Source organism: Saccostrea echinata, unplaced genomic scaffold (genome assembly GCF_033153115.1).
Source record: "Saccostrea echinata isolate AGI-Se365-2 ecotype Australia unplaced genomic scaffold, CSIRO_AGI_Sech_v1 ptg000012l, whole genome shotgun sequence".
In the NCBI taxonomy this organism is placed as follows: domain Eukaryota; kingdom Metazoa; phylum Mollusca; class Bivalvia; order Ostreida; family Ostreidae; genus Saccostrea; species Saccostrea echinata.
In genome coordinates, this window is record NW_026889761.1 from 21,483,725 (window position 1) to 21,504,028 (window position 20,304).

A 20,304-nucleotide genomic window follows, 5' to 3' on the forward strand; every position below is an offset into this window, starting at 1 on the left:
TTGCTATCGGTATGTCGGAAGGTTTTGTACTTGAGAGAGAGATAGAGAGAGAGAAAAAGAAGTGAACATGATTAATTTTTTTGGTTTCAACAGGAACTGGTTTGTCCAATACAGATGCATTTGCGATGAGTCTGGTTCTTCAGTCCTTGGATCACCAGTTACAGGTAACCATTGCATTACTCTTGTCATGCTTGTGAGAAAATTTTAAATCTGAATTTAGAACAGAATTTTCCTTTACATCAAATTTGTGGGGAAAGTAAAGTGTATAAATGTCCAGAATTGAAGAATGTTTTAAGTGAGCGTTGGTGCTAGGTTAATTTTTTTATTGTATTGAAAAAAATCATTTTTAGATAAAGATGAATCTTCTTGCTGTAAACTTATCAAATTTTCTATAATGTTCTTACTTATGCCCCCTATTTGTTAAAGCTGGCCATGTTTTTATTAAAAAGGATATGAATTATGTTTCACAAAAATAAGAAAACTGGAACACCCTGACTTTACCACTTAGCCATACAGGAAGATAAATAGAAATACTTTATTTCTCACTTCACAAGCATTTCCACTGGAGATTTATCTTGCTTAAGCCTTCTTTTTTCTAACCTTTGTTGTTTTAGAAACATTTCTCTTAAAGAAATATGAGAGCAAAAGCCTTTCACAGCACTTAGTAATAAAAAAAAAATTTGATATTAAGATAGGTTTCTCACTGACACCATTTTCATTGATTTTCATGAGTGAAAATTCTTGATTTACTTGCTAAGAGGAGGTTCATGTTATGCACAAAATAGCATTGTCAATGTAGTGTACCTATTTATCAGAACTTGTCATCCTACTGCACAATTTCAAACATGGATGTAAAGTAGCTTTTATACATTCATAGCTAATGAAAAAAATCTCAGTTCAGTTACTTAGGAACAAGCATTTTGAGTGCAATACTCTTGGAATTAGTGGAAAATTGGTGTACATTCATTAAAACTTAGAAAATGAGCATCATAGCTTTGAAAGATATATATAAAGGTTACATTATCAATAGTATGTATGGCCATCTTTAAAAAAATGTTTGGTTGACCTCTCCTGACCGACTGGCTAAAAATGGCCCAACTCAAAAAATTTTTTTAACCTTCTGGAAGCAATTATTTTTTATGCATTCCGGAAAATAGATTTTGAGAATTCAGCATAGATTTTGAAATTTTCTTTAAAAAAAAATTTCTCACCTACCTACAGACTCAATTTTTTTTATCCTGAGTTGGGAGAGGACAATCAAACATTTTAAAGTTGGCTAATGCATATTAGAATACATAAATAGGAAAAAAGCATGCCAATTCCAGATTTAAAAAAAAAAATGAAAAGGGGAGGGGGGGGGTCTGTGCCCTACATGTAAGTGCCTGTGAATTAACATTCATTAACTGTAAAATGTATAATTCTTTGTATTTAAAAAAAAATAGAGTCTACTGTATCACTCTGAATCTAGATTTATAAATTTTCTATAACCATTTTATTAGAAACTTCCAGTTGTTTTTCCTTTGAGATTTAAGTCTGTTGTTTTGATTCCTTTTGCAGCCTCTGGCCCCATGTCCTACCAGTGTAGAGTCAATGGAGATATTTGATCAACATTGTAAGGTAAATAACAATAATACTTAAAGCTCCTGTTTATTTAATTCTTACCTAAAGACCCCAGAACTGACTGAAGGTTTTAGTTTTTAGTAATAAACAATCACGTTTTTTAAAACATAATTTTCTATGGAATTATAACAAAAAAAAAGCATTGTTGTGATTGTTGGAACGGGAGCAGAAACATTTGACAAATTATTTTGCACATTATAGAGAATGAACTGTAACAGTTGTAGAGAATTACCAAACAACATTTGAAATAACCTATTTAATATCTATCACTTACTGCACTCATTTACAAAGAATTTACCTCATGTCACACATTTACAAGTATAAAATGTATGAACTGATATCATGACCCCCCCCCCCCCCCCCCCAAAAAAAAAATAAAAGGAAGAAAAAAACCCAGTGAATTTGTCATTTTAGATTTTAAAATTCCATTCTAATTTCTTCATTCATAAGACCTAGAATGGATGAACTTAAAAAATTGTGGGGTAATTTTTTTTATGTCGACACATGGTAGATCAATAACCATTAAGTCGCCCCCAGAGAGGAACCTCACTTACCCAATTCTGAAGACAGAAATGGATTTGTTGTGTTGTTTTATCAAGCCTGATCAGGCCTGTACTTTTACCTCACTTTTGAGACCTGCCGTCCACCAAATGAAGGTTTATGGCTTCTCTTTCTTGATCTTATACTAAAAAAGCAATAGGGAGAAGAATGCACTGGGGTTGTGCAAGCAGAGTGCAAAATCCATGGGTGAACAACTCAGTACCTAAAATGCAGTATCTTAAGTGCACCCCAACACTTAATGACAAATACACAATTGGACAAATACACAATTGGACAAGTGTATGCATATCATGTTAATACATTTACTCTAAATTCAGACAGTTATTAAGAAAGGAACAAAGAGTGCTCTGCCTTGTTTGATGCAGCACAAACAATTGTTATATCAACACCAATATACATGTTTAACAGCCATTTGTTAAATTTAAATGTTACACTAAATGAGCCATTTATTCTTTGAAAATGATTATGTGTTTGCCAAAAAAAAGTGCAGGCATATTTTATTGAAATGTACTTCCTCTTTCCCTGCTTTCCTATAAAAACTGGTAAAGTATCTGTAAGTAAGAAACTTGTGTGAGGTCATGCAAAATACAATTTCCCATGTTGATGTTCTGCATTTGGAGTAATCCCTTTGAAATGGGGTTTTAAGATGGTTAGTCAATTACAGACACATTTTATGATCTGGTAGACTGGGTTAGAGGTTTGGGAGATTTTAGGTTGGCTGCTGTAATTTCTGATAAAGAAGTAATTTCAGGCACTTGCAGTCAGTTTTAGATACAAAGAATTAGAAAAGATCTGTCTGTGATATCATACTGATACAATGTATTATTGAATGACAGCTTTATAGACCAATCATGGACATACCAACACAATAAAGTTTGACTGAAATGGACATTCTTTTATACTGCTAGAGAAGCATCAAAAGTTTGGATGCAATATATGCCTTTTAAAATTCCAAATACAGAATTTTTATTATCAAATTACTGATCTTAAGAAAAAAATATTAGATATTAAATCAAGTAACTTGTCCTAGAAAGAATTATTCACCTCACATGAAATCTAACTACTGATCCAAGGAAGAAAGAATCATTAGACCTTAAGCTATAGTCCTTTTCAAAGGTACATATTCTCAAAATCACATATTTTCAATATTCACAACCAACTTGAATTTGAATTACCACACCTATACTTGATTCCAAAACATCATAAAAATCCTTCCAAACAAAGATACATAACAGAATCTAGTAAATATTCTACCAAGGCTCTTTATTCCTTATGATAATATTAACATCAGTGAAGGAGAAATTTCAGCAATACTGTGCAAAACATATTTCGGGAAATGGTGTAAATCAAATGTGGATACTGAAAAAAGAATTGCTGTATGACTCTTCAACACTTTAATGATACTTAAAGACCAGACTTTTTTCGACATCTTCAATGAGAATGGAACTAGGAAATTTTTGTATCTTATATAGGTCATCTACGAACTTTGTTAAAAATCATACTGATTCTACACATAAGTACTTTGAAAATGATATTAAAAATGCTTCAGTTCCTCATTGACAATATCTGTATAGACTTTGGAGACCAGGTCTTTCAACAATATTGGAATTCCATGGGTTCTTATTGTGCCTCTTTATTTGCAGAATTGTTTTGTACTTCTATGAAGAAGAACTTATTCAAAAACTTCAACATGAAAAGTGATCGGAAGGTCGTGTGTTCGAATCACGGCTGTGACTGACCTAAGTTGATAACAAATAGGTAGCAACTGTTCCTTCGCCAAGCACTCAGCACTTTGAAGTAAAAGTTGTGGGTCCTTCAAAACATAGGCCTTGTGTCACGGTAGGCTTTGACAGGATAAAGAACCTCACTGCTCAATGGCCCTGAGTGTCGAGTAAAGGTCTAAATTTAAAGCCCTTCACTGGTATATGGTGACGTCTCTATATGAGTGAAAAATTCCCAAACAACATACAATCAATCAATCAATCAATCAATCACAGAATTGATTTTTTTTTTTATAGATTTATTGAGATTGATCACTGTTCATTATCCTCACCTTTTTCATTGGAAACGTTTTATCAATAAAAAATATTTATGTTCATTCATACATGGATTTAGTATATTCCACTGATCTAATACAAATTGTTAGGCCATTCTTTTCATGTTGATTGTCTACTGATTCTACTCTGTTTACCTGCTCAAGACAAAGGGCTCACAGTGGGTTTGAGCAGTCAGCAGGAGATGCTTACTCATCCATTGCTCCGTATCCCACCTCTTGTGTTTTCAGAGATCCTTGTTTCTCAGCTCTCAATTCTGTTGTTTAGTTGGACTTTTGAGCATGGTTACTATCTGTTGTTTTCTAATTTCATGCTTGGAAAAAATGATAACTAGTCTGTGAATCAAATTACCTATCCCACCAATTATGTTAGCCTAGTAGTAGGGTGCTTGCTTTATGATTGGGAGGTCTGGGTTTGATTTTCATTCCTGGCGATGTGTCAAACCTAAGACATTTTATGATTTAACATATATGTAGGTAGTGACTGTTCCTTTGCCAAGCACCTGGTATTATAAGTGAAAATCATTGTTTTTGTTTAGACCTTAAAAATGTGGGTCCTGTGTCATAGTAGGCTTTGGCTACATAAAGAGCCCTCACTGCTCAATGACCCTAAGTGCCAAGTGCCAAGCCTTTCTCCTGTATTTGGTGACAACTAATATGTGTAAAAAATTCTCGCATATAATCAATCAAATTTCCATCCCAGGAAGAAATGATCATGAGCCTCTGAATCAAACTACTGATCCTAGGAAGCATAGATAATTAGACCTTAAATCAAACTTCTGATACCAGGAATCATAGATAATTTATACTTTACTTAAATCAACTTTGCTTAAATCAAATTTCTGATACTATAGGAATCACAGATTTATTTAAAATTTAAAAATCATAGATAATTTAGACTGTAAATCAAACTTCTGTTACTAGGAATCATAGATAATAAGAATTTGCTTATATTAAACTTCTGATACTAGAAATTATAGATGGTTTAGACTTTACTTAAGATTTAAACTTGTAATACAAGAAATCATAGATAATTTAGACTTTAAATCAAACTTCTGATACTAGGAATCATAGATAGTTTAAACTTTACTTAAATCAAACTTCTGATACTAGAAATCATAAATGATTTAGACTTAACTTGAATCAAACTTCTGACAGTAGATATCGTAGATACCGGTAATTTAGACTTTACTTAAATCAAACTTCTGATATTGGGAATCATATATAATTTAGACTTTACTTAAATCAAACTTTTGATACTAGGAATCATAAATGATTTAGACTTAACTTAAATCAAAGACTTTGCTTACATAAAACTTCTAATACATCATCTGATCTGTATCTCTGATACTAGGAATCATAGATTCTAGGAAGATTTCACCGTAAAATCAAACGACTGATCTTAAGATGTATAGATAATTAAATCTAAAATTATATTACTGATCCCAAAAAGCATAGATTTTTTAGACCTTAAATAACACTACTGATTCTTAGAAAAAATGATCACCAGAACTTATAAATAGAGGATATTCAATGTTTTGTAGATGAATATGGAATTTATTTCACGAGTGGGACAGGATTTTTTGATATTTTCACGAGTGCGAAGCACGAGTGAAAATATCAAAAAATTCTGTTCCACTCGTGAAATAAATTCCATATTCATCTACAAAACATTGAATTTTCTGTTTATTACATTTTCTTTGATTTTCCTTTGCCTCTGTCTTTTCATAACACAGTGTCATAGGCTTGACGTCATAGTTAAGCGGTTGAGACGTCATGTAGCGTAGCAGTTGTGTGATTGAAAACGTTACATAGCATGAATTTTAGCAACATATTTGGGAAGAAATTTGCAGTTTTAGCTCAATCAAGATGCTTAGTTACGATCTCTATCTTATGACAGTCCAGGAATTATTTTTTACTTACTTTGATATCCTTTCACACTGTGAGAGAATATCATTTTGGTATCCTTTCACACTGTGAGAGAATATCACTTTTTTTCAATAAATAAATCACAGTATTTCTCTGTTGAAAATGTAATAAAAAAAATTATACGCATGTGAGTTAAGGCTAGGTATAGGCGTTTCTATGCAAATGAGCTAATAAAAACGCATAAGGGGTATATTTATTATTCAGGGAAAGGTTTGATTTATTTTCTTATGCATATTTAGTACCCACGATATGTTATAGCCAGTAATCATTATGACGTCATATTATGATGTCATTGTTCTTACCTACTGGAGGCAATGAAACACACAACAAAACAGCTTCGGCGCAAGGGATTACCCTATTTAATTTTACATAAAAATTGTATAATGCTAAGAAGAGTATTCTGTAGATTAATAAAACTGCTGCACAAATCCTAGGTATTATCTCATTTGATCAGAATTCGGGGAAAGGTATACCGGACTGTGCATTTTTACCCTGATTCAACTTAAAACTTTACAAATAGAAATTATACAACTGAGCTGTTGATATTTGTGCAGCAATACCAGCAATCTTTGAAATATTTTGCTTCTGAATATACCTTGTATCAGTTAAATAAAAAAGAGCATGCCCTTGCGCCGAAGCATTTTTGTTGATGTCCATTATAATCTTGTGTAGTAAAGAACACTGACGTCATAATATGACGTCATAATGTGTACTGGCTATCTCATGTTGTGGGTACCAAGTATGTATTAGACAATAAGTTTCAACTTTCTCTGTATAATACATATAGCCTTTAGGCATTTATTTAGTTTATTTGCATAGCATTTGCCTATACCTAGCCTTAACTCACCTGCGTACTAGGGATTGATAACAGACTTTAATCCCAAATTATATGGTTCGTTAGGATAGGACCTACATGTAAATGACTATTTCAATTCAAAGGATAAGATTTCCTGACGTTAAAGTGTGTTACAGTAAAATATTTATAGTAAAATGAACTGTTTCATGAAAAGAAAGGTATTTGTAAATATCTTAAAAAATGATACGCGTTTACTGCATCATGAATAAGTTCAGTTGGTCAATAAATTTGTTGGGGGAAAATCAAGATTTTTAAGTGTTCCCACTACACCATAGACGTTGATACATGGCTTCTTTACAAGATAAATATTGTTACATGAAATAGAATAGCAGCAACTGTTCTTATGTCCATTATCAGGAGAAGAACTAGATGGAATCTCTAGAGGGATTACATTTCCCAACTTAAAGGCAATGAAATTTCACTTTAAATCTTTCATTTATCTAACATTTCAATTCCTGTCAGCAATTCTCAGAAGTACAGGACTTAGAAGTTATAAATTTAATTTGGATCCAGTTAGGATTTCCCCAGTGGCAAGTTAAATGGAGATAGCTACAAAAAGCCTGAAGTTCAGATGTCTTTAAATGTCTGTAAATGTCCTTTAGTCTTAAGCACGAAATCAATATCATTGAAAGAATGATGGGGTGATGGATCATTTCAAAATTTATAATGCTCAGTGATGAAACACTTGCTAGAACACAATTTGGGTTTTTAGAACCTTGATCAATACTGAACTTTCAGGTTGTTTTAAGACAAAAAAAAATGGAAGGTCACAAGATGATGTTTTCATGAAAAGATACCGAGACATTCTAAGATTTTGATAAATGTAAGATTGGGACATGTTATGTTTAATTTCTTAAAGCAGAAACGTTTTGAAAAATCTGTTTTTCCTTGTCAACCTCATGTACGGTGCCTCAATTTCCTGGCTCAATAATCTTTCAGCCTAATTTTTTTTACGCTACTAAATTCTGTTTAAGAACGTCTCTTAGCTCAGTTTTTCAACGAATAAAAAAAAATTAGAAAAAGTTTAGAATTACAACATTCAATGGATTAATTCTGATTTTGCAAATTGCAAACTTTTTAAAGTACCGTGGTCAAAAGTGATTTAAATTAAGTGCGATTACTTTGTTAAATTTTGACGCTGTGATTAAAGTGAAAAATGTTGATATACAATGTATGTATAAAAAAAAATGACTTCATTAAGAAAATTTGCGTAAATTTCAACACTACATTTCCAACACTAGCCTATAGATACTTGTAAAAATATTTCATATATGCATTACATCCTTCCGACAATATCCTTAACAAATTAGGTAAAAACAGATAGAACAACCACGCTGCTGTGTCACAGGAAACCTGTTTTTAATTCCATTGATATCCGAAACTTTTCATGAAATGGACTTCCGTTCAAGCTCATGCACAACTATTTTTATTCTTGAACTGAATTTTTATTCTATCTGAATTCTTATTCTATAAACGATTTTGCACTTTTTTTCCCATAAAGCGTAGATTTTAAATTTTTCAGAAAAACTAGTACCATAAATTTGGCTTGTGGGAAAAAAACACTAGCGAAACTTTTTAAAAAAAAAAAAAATATCAAATATATGCAGATTTTCGAACCATATAACTTGCATTCGTGTCATAAAATAAACTATATGTGGGATATTAAAGACAAAGTTAAATTTTTAAAAGGTACCGAAAATCGTGTCTTGAAAAATTCAATATCTTTAATAAATATAGAAACCTCAAAAGACAGATCGAGACCCATAAGTCATCGGCACCACCAATTGTTAATGACACATCTGGAGGGAAAATTGTACAAGTATTTTTCTGCAAGAGCCAAAAAGTGTTCAAATTATCATTCACCTCTCATCCTAAAACACCGTTAGGATCGATCTATTCCCGCGGACAAACTCTGTATAGGTTGATTATTCTCCAAAAGTAGCAATTAGACCGATGTATTGATGTTCACCCCTTAAACGGAGGAGAAAAGGGTTTAAGGCATCATCAGCTCTGTATACCAATTCTTAATGATCATGTGATCCCAAACATACCGACAAATATTTATTATGATTGTAAACACTTGAGCAGGAGAATTCTATGTAGAAGTGGTATTAAGATGTAATTGTGGTATGGAGCTTCTGGGAATCCTCATAATTGATTGGAAAAGATCAGGAACACTGGACAAAGCATGAAATGACCAAAATCGATCTCCTATAGATTAACATTCTCTGCGGAACACAAATAGTTGTGTCACCAACAGATTTGAAGAGTAATAGAATGGAAATGACGATTTTTTTTTTATCAGTTATTAGCCATATTTCAATCTGTTGGTCGTTCTTCATTAAGTTCTTCGGGATCAAAATCATTGATATTTCACAGTATCAGACAGAATATTATGAACACATATATAGTATAAATCTAGTATAAATTTTTTAAAGTTGTATTGTTACGGAGGACACTGACTTTTGTAAAACTTTGTTTTTGTCAACTAAGTGAATGGATTACAATGTGAAAGATCAGCATAGTTACAAGAATCAATTTTGTTTCTCTTATTAATGTTTACCTCACTTTTTCAGTTAGCAGAAGAATACCTTAAAGTACAGACAGAACTGTCTTTACTGGTCCAGAGAAAGTAAGTATATTATATTAGCAGAACTATACCTTTTGGTTAAGAGAAAAATAATATAAATGTACTATGTTGACAGAATTTTTCTCTGTTGGTTCAGAGAAAGGATGTATATTATGTTTAGAGATTTTTTTTCTGTTGGTTCAGAAAAAGTAAGTATATTATATTAAGAGAATTTTTTTCTGTTGGCGTAGAGAAATTTCTTATGATGACGGAACTTTCTCTTTTGGTTCTGACAAGGTAATATACCGGTATTATGTTGACAGAACTTTCCATATACGTTAAGAGAAATTCCTCATATTTAGAAAATGTGTATTATAAAATCACAAATTCTAAATTTTTGGAAATATTCTAACAGAAGGGGGAAAAACAGCATGTAAATGAAAATTCTGAACTAGTGTTAATCCTTTTTATCCACTTTGAAATATTTTTGTTGTAAGATGAAAAGAACAGAATCTTTTAGTTTTAACTTTTCAGAAATGATGGAAAAATTTGTGCTCTTGACCGGATTTATAAATCAGAACTTTAGTATGAGACAGAAAAGACAAATATATTGTATACAGAATGGGAATTTTCGTGTTGTCCTCTCTGATTTCAGAGGACTGTGTTGGCTCTGCCCATAATTTGCTTTGATTACATGGACTTCTGAGATTGATCACTGTTCGTTATCTTCACATTTCATTTTCATATAATCTTTTTTTTTTTCATTTTATTCAAAAACTTCTTCATGAGAAGAAGAAAACACTTACTGTGGCCTTCAACTCGATATTTAAATATATCGACGACGTATTATCAATTAACAACATATGTCGACTCGATATATCCCACTGAGCTTGAAATAAAAGATACCACAGAGTCTGCCACATCTCTCATATTTTGATGTTTTACTAGAAAAAGACATTAATGGTAAACTAACAACCAAGCTTTATGATGAACGTGATGACTTCAATTTTTCAATCATCAACTTCCCTTAAGTAAAAATATACCGTTATCACCTGCATCTGGGGTTTTGTCTCCAAGTTGATTCGATACGCAAAAGCATGCTCTACTTCTAAAACGAGACAAGCTATTAACAAACAAGTAGATGAAACAAGGACATCAACAGTCTCGTTTGAGGTCAACATTTCCGCAAGTATTATGGTCGATACAATGACCTTGTCAGCAAATACAACCTGTCATTTAGTCAAATGCTGATTGACTTTTTGTATACTAATTTTTAGGCCATCATTTACACACTGAATTTTCTAGGGATTTTTCTGTTTTTTCCTAATCATGACAAAGAGCACACGGCGAGCGTGAACGGGCGGCAGGGGATGCTCACTCTTCCATGGCACCTGATCCCATCTCTGATGTTTTTGAAGGTCCTTGTGTGCTCTGCTACCGATTTGTATTGTTTAAATGGACTTTGAGCTTGAATACCGTTCGTTATCTCCATATTTCATGATGTAATAGAATACAATGTATAGTATCAAAAATTTCACCACAATGATATACTTTTGCCATTAGCTTACCGTGAAAATCAACATTCTTATGAAGCTTTTATTGTTGTGGAAACATTAGATTTCGTGGTGGCTCAGTTTTCGTGGTATTTGTGAGTACCTCTCATCCCCGAATTGACATCCTCCTTAATTAATAAACTATGGTTACGAAGTCATATTTCCTTTTGTAGGTACAAGAAATTATGTTCCCACGAACCTGTAAAATTTAAGCTATCCCCGAAAATAAGCCTTCACGAATTTTATTTATCCTCAGTATATATATTAGTTGATATAGAATGAATCACACAAAATAATTCTGGGTCAATTACAGTTACTAATATATCTTGATTCTTGATTTTCCATTGTAAATTTGATCATCTTATGGTCTTAATCGTACTTCTCTGCCAGATAGATGGCCGACTTTTTATCATACGATGTAAGGTCAATGGCCATTTAACTGCTATTACCATGCTATTTTGATTTGGATCAGAAGGTTTTATTTGTCATACTATTCAAGTTTGTCTTTTTAATGATTATAGTTTTAAAAGCTATGCAAAACAATGTATTTAAGTTGATATCTGCTACCCTGTAATGCTAAAATTAGTCAAGAGGTAGATTTTATTTTGGAAACTTCGGGCTATTTTAGTCTCGTTTTCTTAATGTGATGCAAGATATTGCACTGTTCTCTGCACTCATTGCCACAGCGACGGGAAATAGATTTCTATGATTGGTGCACGACAGAAATAAATTATTGCTCAACATATGTTACATCTAATGTCAAATCTAATCAAAAATCAAAGCATTCCGTAAATAGAATGCAAGTTTCATACAACTGAAGAAAAAGAAAAAAATATTCAGAAAATTTGATGAAGTAATGATCAGATTTTAGTCGTAACCGTTTTTAGAAATGATTGTTGTACAAGAAAGGGATGATTGTGAGGTGAATTCTGTGAAAGCAATTTGAGCGTCTTTCCAAATTATCCCAAATTGGCTTCGAAGCAAGTGCCCTGTGTAATTTTATCTGCTTTAGGCATATTTCTCACGGAGGAAGGAAATAAATGTCTTTTTGTGTGAGTACAATCCAATAGTTGGGGAGATACGTGATTTATTAGACGATATCCAAGACTACTAAGGCGGCACTAAGAAATGAAGAACTCTTCTAACGAATTAAATGTTCTGATTGACTCTCTCCCTCATACTTTTTATGGACTTCTGTGACACTCTATAATCATTTATCAAAATAATATTTTAATATCATGATTTCATGCAGAAATACTTAATTCAATCTAAGAAAACCCAAAGAGACAGCAAGGTCATCGACCTCCCCTTGTTTAGTTCAATGACGACAAATTTTTATTCTAGAAAATAAACAACACAACTTTACATTAAACTAATTACAGTCCACCAACTAGTGCTGGTACAGAAATTTTAATGCAAAATGAAGCTATTTAAGTATTAATAGTGAAAAACTATACAAAATCTTAAAATGCATTGATTTTGAGTTCATATTCCTATACGTTGTCTTTTTAGCGAGCTCTTTATGAATTCTCATTTCATTTTACAATTTCTTTAGTTGCTAAGCACATGGTCTATATATATTATAGGAATGATTTGATCAAAGAATTTGAACAGGATGAACACAATCAGATGTGTAGTACTCGCTTAGCTGAGGAGTTCAAACAACTACGAGAGGAAAACGTAAGTAACCTCCATATTTTTTACATTGACAAAAATTTCCATCGTTTTTAATTTTCAAATAAATTGAAGTAAGCATTGGTTTTTCCATGAAGGTATGTTTGTCAGTATACTGAAGCGGGACTAAATAAAGCAACGTATATCCTATAAATCTCATTGGTCAGTCTCTATTTGTTGAGATTTTTGTATAAGTACGGAATTTTACACATGTGTTTCTCTCTGTTGATTAAAATACAATGTATAACAATCTAGATAAAATGACTTCACAGAGGAAGTTTGGATGTGAGGCAGGCCTACACGGGCCAATAAACCTACTTTCTGGTTCCGATTTAGATTGTTATTTGAAATATCCATTATCTTCTTTAACAAGAGTGGTTTACAACAATGTAACAATCTGTAAGAATAACGAATTTAAAGACTCTTTGCCACTCCTTTACGCGATTCCTGGTATCTCTAATTGAAATATGGAGAACTGGTGAACCTTTCAATAGGCTTTATGGCACCGTCGGGAGACACTCGCTTTAAATTCAAAGTTGTGCAGAAATTTGGTGTTTACTGGAAAAGTTTCCATGGGGATTTATTATTTACTTTTACTGGTGCATATAACGGAAGGCAATCTGTTTCATTTTCCCTTCATAATTTGAATTACTATAATTTGAAAGTTTGAATTTTTTTTCACTGTGATGCACTCTTTATCGTGTATTTAGGCCATTATTTACGCATTGAATGCAACGGTTTTTTCCGTTTTTCCGATCAAGACAAGGAGCACACGGCGGGTTTGACCGGTAGGCAGGGGATACTTACTCCGCCATGGCACCTGATCCCACCTCTGATGTTTTTAGGGGTTCGTGTTTGCTCCTGATTTGTATTTTTTCTATGGACTTTTGAGTTTCATTGTTCGTTATCTCCATATTTGATCCATCCGTCTAGCTCATTTTAGGTTATGATTTTTCTCTCCCATTAATTGGCTTGATAAAACTTGACTGCAAAATGGAATCACGCCCTGCTTAGACGAGGATGCCTTTTTATCCCTCATAACACGTGGCTCTTTAAAAAAAAATGTCATCCCAATATGCACCAAGATGCCTTTTAGCTCTCATAATACGTCATTTAAAAAATATCATTCCAACATGCACTAAGATACCTTTTATCCTGTGCCTTATCCTCTCATCTAAATCCTATGGATAGATCTCATTCAGACATCTCTCTTCTTACTGTACATGTGGATGGTCTGCGTATTGTAACTGACTTTTCACATTTCCAACTCCTTCTTTCTCAAGAACCACCGGTCCAATTTTAACCAAACTTGGTACAAAACATCCTTGGGTGAAGGGGAGTTTAAATTGTTAAAATGAAGGGTCAAGTCCCCTTCAAAGGGGAGATAATCAAGAAAATACAAAAATTGGGTGGGTCATTAAAAAATCTTCTCAAGAACCACTGGACCAAAAAGCCTGAAACTTATGTGGAAGCGTCCTTGAGAAGTGTAGATTCTAAATTATTGAAATCATGACCCCCGGGTGTAGGGTGGGGCCACAATAGGGAATCCAAGTTTTGCATTGAAATATATAAAAAAAATCTTTAAAAATCTTTTTCTCAAGAACCACTGGGCCAGAAAGGCTGAAACTTATGTGGAAGCAGTGTATATTCTAAATTATTGAAATCATGACCCCCGGGGGTAGGGCGGGGCCACAATAGGGAATCCAAGTTTTACATTGAAATATGTAGTAAAAATCTTTAAAAATCTTTTTCTCAAGAACCATTGGGCCAGAAAAGCTGAAACTTATGTGGAAGCATTCTGTGGTGGTGTAGATTTTAAATTGTTCAAATCATGACCCCCGGGGGTAGGGCGGGGCCACAATAGGGAATCCAAGTTTTACATGAAGTATATAGTTGTAAAAATCTTCAAAAATCTTCCTCTCAAGAACCACTGGGCCAGAAAAGCTGAAACTTATGTGGAAGCATTCTGGGGTAGTGTAGATTCTAAATTGTTGAAATCATGACCCCCGGGGGTAGGGCGGGGCCACAATAGGGAATCCAAGTTTTACATTGAAATATATAAAAAAAATCTTTAAAAATCTTCTTCTCAAGAACCACTGGGCCAGAAAGGCTGAAACTTATGTGGAAGCGTCCTTGGGTAGTGTAGATTCTAAATTATTGAAATCATGACCCCCGGGGGTAGGGCGGGGCCACAATAGGGAATCCAAGTTTTACATTGAAATATGCAGAAAAAGTCTTTAAAAATCTTTTTCTCAAGAACCACTGGGTCAGAAAGGCTGAAACTCTTATAAGGAAGCATACTGTGTAGTGTAGATTCTAATTGTTCAAATCATGACCCCTGGGGTTAGGGCGGGTCCACAATAAGTACTACAAGGGGGGGGGGGGAGAAATCAGGTGAAAAACAGCAAGGCCAAAGTTACTCAGGTGAGCGTTGTGGCCCATGGGCCTCTTGTTGAAATTATCTTTGACAGTAGGCAATGTTTTATCTCAAAACTTGTGAAGATGGTGGTGTGTAAGTGATATTTTCATTGAGTAGTTGATACGATGCCAAACAATTTCTTCAAAGGAAAAAAAAGAAGATATTTTTTGCTGTTTTCCTCCAGCATTTTGAACCAGTCGGTTTGAATTTCTGTTGATTATATAGCGTAAGCTTCATGTTAGACAACATTCCACAGAAGGAAAGAGCTAGTGAAAAATATTGACAGTTTATAGTGAATTATGGTTTTTTTTTTTCTAGGAGAGCCTGACATTGCTTCACAAGAATTTAAATCAGCAAGTTGAGCAAATTAGACACGAACAACAGAAAAGGTGAGATTGAATTTTGAAAATTAAAAAAAAAGAACTCCGAAAAAAATATTTGAACTACGTACAAATAGGCAACATTACATTTTTATGTTGGGGAACGGTAATTTTCTCCTTTTTTTTTTTCAGGCGCTGATTAAACGAAGAGAGCAATTCTTATTCTGGGGACAGCTAGTTATATGTTTTATGTTTTGGTTGTATGCCTTTATGTGGAGAAATCATTGACTTTTCAATTTTTGTCAGTAGCTTAATATCATTTTTATGAAGAGGATTATATCTGAGCTCCTGTTTGGAGATTGTCATTACTTCTCTTTAAAAGGACATATATATTGCTTTATTGTTTCAGATCTTGTTTTAACTACTTAGATGAATTCACAGAGTTATTTTTTTTAGCATGGACAAACACTGTGCCATATAAGTCTGAATTGGTAGTTCTTAATACTATTCAATCGACCTTAAAAAGAAATTAATAATGTAACGATTCTGTTAGTATAAGTTATGTTTTGTAAACTTTTATTTATATAAGTTTCTTAGAAGCATTTTTTGTTTGAAAAAAAAAAATGTTTGACAATCTTTAAATGCAGTTAATTATCTTTATATGTATATTACACGCCACTATGCATACAACAGGGCAGAATACTTGGCCAGTTTGAGATACAATGATACTGTTTTAAAGAAAATACATCGCTTGTTGTGAAATTGTTGATGAATCAGGCTTTGATTTCTGGTAAAAATATTTTTCTGTGAATGTTGAACCTTTTTACCTTTTTGAAATTTTAATCATGTTATTATTAAACTATTGAATTGATTTAAGCTGAAAACTGACATTATATAGATTCAGTGGGGTTTATGTGCAATGAAATGTAGATATATATAAAATAAATTTTTACGATATATGCTACGGTTTGTTATTTGTTTCTTAAAAATAACAAAACGAAGTTTCTCTCCAGTAACTTGTCGTACAATTGTCTGATTCACATATATTGCAGGTGTTTATTAAAAGTTCTTTTGTTTTATTAAATTTATTAAATTTTTTCGTAAACGAAGTAGGCTTTTCTTCTGAGATGCCCAGTATTTTGTGATGGCTAAATATGTCGAGGGAGTGCTGCCAATTAAGAAGTTGTCTGGTGGGTGAGAATTTAGAATTTATTGAGTATTGTAACTGTCTCCAAGGGTTGTCTGGAAATCAGGTAAGCGTTTTGGGATTTCATTATTGAATAATTGGAGAAACTACGGACTAACACGTGATAAAATATACATCCCTTAATTGAAAAGAAATTGTCTTGGAAGAACGCAAACCAAATATTTGACATTTTCTCTTTTCTTACGAGCAGGAACATTCTGAAGTCAGGGTTTTCTGTCTAGAAATGGTTTATTCCTTTCTTTTCTGCACTGTAGAAATTCTCATTTTTTTTTCCACCAAAGATACACGTACATCTTTAAAATAAACCACACCACATGTACAATCTTCACTGATTGAAAATGAGGTAATATAACGTACTCTGTAGATATGAACTCTCAGATAAACTAGAATGATTTTTTTTGGTAAGTCTAAGACAATATTAAATGTTTTTCATAACCATCATATCGAAGCATATTGTTTTATTAAGAAGCCATAAACAAATATTAGTAGATAAAACAACACGTGATATGTATTGCTATCAAATATTTGGTTTCCTTTCTGAAACTTGCAGAAGCTAAGTGTAATAAGCAAGTAATGCAGAGCTTAATACAGTTGTGATGAGGTTGCACTAGTATTTAGTAGAATTTCGATGTGTTTCAAATCGTTATGTGTAAGTATGACACCTTAACTATGCATTTTCGGACAATTTTGATTGATGGATTGATTTTTTGGTGGTTTGGAAGAATGTTGACACCAAGTGACTATAATACAATCTCCATTATTTAGATTGTTGTTGAGGGTAGGCAATAAAACACCTATATTTTTTTTTAACATTTGAAAATCGATGGTTAGCACAAGTAAAAAAAAAATTAAAGCAGAGAGCTGGGAGTATAAATGATTTATTGGAAATTATTATTTTTTAAAGGGAAACAATGAAAATTAATGAGTGGAGAAAGTAATTTTAAAAAATAAACGAACATGCACTGTAAAAACAGTGTTTAGATCCTAAACACAAAACTAAACACGTAATTTGTTTCACTTTTTTTTTTACTCGTTTAGCTCTAAACATGTCTCATTTCTAAACACATTTTAACTTCAGGTGTTAAGTTGCTTAACATGTTTACTCCCTAAACACTTTTAGCTAAACACATAATTTGTTTCACTTTTTTTTTTTACACGTTTAGCTCTAAACACGTCTCATTTCTAAACACATTTTAACTTCAGGTGTTAAGTTGCTTAACATGTTTAGTTGTACAACATTGGTTCCAGAACAACTGTTTAGTACATGATAAACGATTACAAGAAAACTTAATGTATTTGATAAGTTTTCTAGAAATACAGCATATTAATGCACTGGTATGTACATATATAGATAACAAAATTTTTAACTTCAAAGGTACCCATGTCACAAGAAAGGAACAACTATCAATAACATCACTGAACATTTAAACATAGATTTATTATAAAGAATTTTAAATTAAATATACATGTATGCTTAAACATAATCATTTATTACAGTTAATTTCAAAATTAATCAGCTCAGCAAGCAGTTACTCCTCACATCAGTAACAAAAGGTTCATCAAATTTATCAACCTTCAGCAAGTCCTTCACTAGCAACACATACAGTGTATGATTTGTATCCAACTGTCAGGAGTTGGGAAGTAATCCATTTCCAATGTACAAGAATGGTATTCAAAACTACCGAACAGTAGACTTTTCAAATTCCAGTTTCCTCTAGAACGTTAGAAATGCTGAATTGTAACAACAAAATGCACTTGAACTTGGAGATGACACCAGTTATTCTGATACATGTGTTTTTGCTTTTAAGGTCAAGATCTAGTAAATGATTTTAGACTGCATTTTTGATGCTAGATCCATTATGACGTCATAATCAAATAAAACCTTTTTTTCCCGTACTTTACGACTGTAATAGAATTATGTAGAAAATAAAGTATTTTCCTGGAATTCAAATGTGAAAAGTGATTCCGACACCTATATTCAATTTAATATTATTTTAAAGAAGAGGCTAAGAACATACAAATAACCATTTTTTTGAGAGACTGTAGGCAATCTGGATACATTTAATTTGTGTGATATGGAAAAAAACTCACATATTCATGACTGATTTTCTTAATTTTTCAATGAAAATGACAATTTAAAATATGATTTTTCGTCTTGCTTACCTACAAGTTATGCCCCGAAACACCTTATTTGACCAAGCTATACTTATAAAGCTTCATTAAAAGAATTTATTTTTCAAATTTGAGAAATTTATTGGCTCCTTTTATTTACTAGATCTTGACCTTAAGTTCGATCTGGACCATATCCTGTAAGAAAGGAATTTAAATTATAGTAAAAGTATGCTCCTCACTGAAATTTTACATTTGTTTTGATAGACATTATTGTGCAGCTTTTTATTGAAACTCATTTAACTATTATATAGTGCTAATACTGATATAGATGTTTTAAACGAAATTCGATATAGATACTCCTTTCTAGCTTTCATGAATGCAAAATAACCGAAGGAAATCTTGATCTACATTCGTAACTGCATGTTTATATTTACGTTGCTCATTGTGGTCAATTCATGTAAAATAAAAATAGCAAACAGTCTTTCTATCGTAGTGATGTTGCCTTTCAAATGTCCTTCACAATCTCTTCATGGTTATCACTATGGTTATCATTCACATCCTTTGATACATCTTCTTTAGCTTACATTCGGATTTTCTTTGTTTCGATAACCGCTCTAATAAACGTTCAAATATATACGCGTCATTTCCGGGAAGATAACTCTGTATTTCAAAGAAAAGTGTTCAATTTCTAAACACTTATATCTAAACACGTATTATATCTAAACGCGCTTAGATATAACACATGTTAAGACGTAAGTGTTTAGTTTTTAAACATAATATTAAACATGTTTAGGTCTAAACACGTAATGGAAGTGTTTATTTTCTAAACACGGTTTTTACAGTGATGAGATATCTAGGTTACCAAGGAAAATCATTTAAATAAGGCAAATATTACAAAATATGCGCTCTTAAAACTGATCTCTATGTTTAAAAAAATAAACGAAATGAAAAAGGTGAGGTTAACGAACAATGATCAATCTAAAGAAAAAAAAAACCAAAAACCTAAAAACAGTACAATCTGTGAATAGGGCATAAGGACCCTCTGAAAATTCCAGAGAGATAGGATCAGGAGCATAGGAGTAAGCATCTCCTGTCAACCGGTCACACTCGCCGTAAGCCCTATGCATTGATCAGATTGTCAGAATATTCTGTAGTCAAATTTAGTTTAATCAAAACATAAGGGCCAAACAATCGATATGAAATATCTCAGTCAAAATACGACCCATTGACAGGTTGTATTTGACAACATGTTCATTATGAAGACCATATAATTTACGAAATACTGATTTTAAAAGAGGCTGTTGAAATCATTGTAACATCGACTTAAAATTGTCAGTAGCCTGCCTCGGTTTAAAAGTTGATCGTTCTCCGAGCGTGCACTTGAGTATCAAGTTGGGAGATGAAATATGAAGATAACGAACAGTATTAAAT

The 20,304-nt window shown here is 32.6% G+C and overlaps 1 protein-coding gene across 3 annotated transcripts in view; it reads left to right on the forward strand.

Moving 5' to 3' along the window:
- The window catches only part of LOC133185528 (mitogen-activated protein kinase kinase kinase 7-like), a 28,740-nt gene extending 12,102 nt beyond the window's left edge, over positions 1–16,638 (forward strand). For all 3 annotated transcript variants that reach the window (XM_061320820.1, XM_061320821.1, XM_061320822.1), the window contains 6 exons: positions 94–164; positions 1,558–1,617; positions 9,596–9,651; positions 12,728–12,821; positions 15,553–15,623; positions 15,747–16,638. In XM_061320820.1, the coding sequence (XP_061176804.1) occupies positions 94–164; positions 1,558–1,617; positions 9,596–9,651; positions 12,728–12,821; positions 15,553–15,623; positions 15,747–15,753 (359 nt within the window). In that variant the 3' untranslated portion in view covers positions 15,754–16,638. The remainder of the gene's footprint in view (positions 1–93; positions 165–1,557; positions 1,618–9,595; positions 9,652–12,727; positions 12,822–15,552; positions 15,624–15,746) is intronic.
- The last annotated feature ends 3,666 nt before the right edge of the window (positions 16,639–20,304 follow it).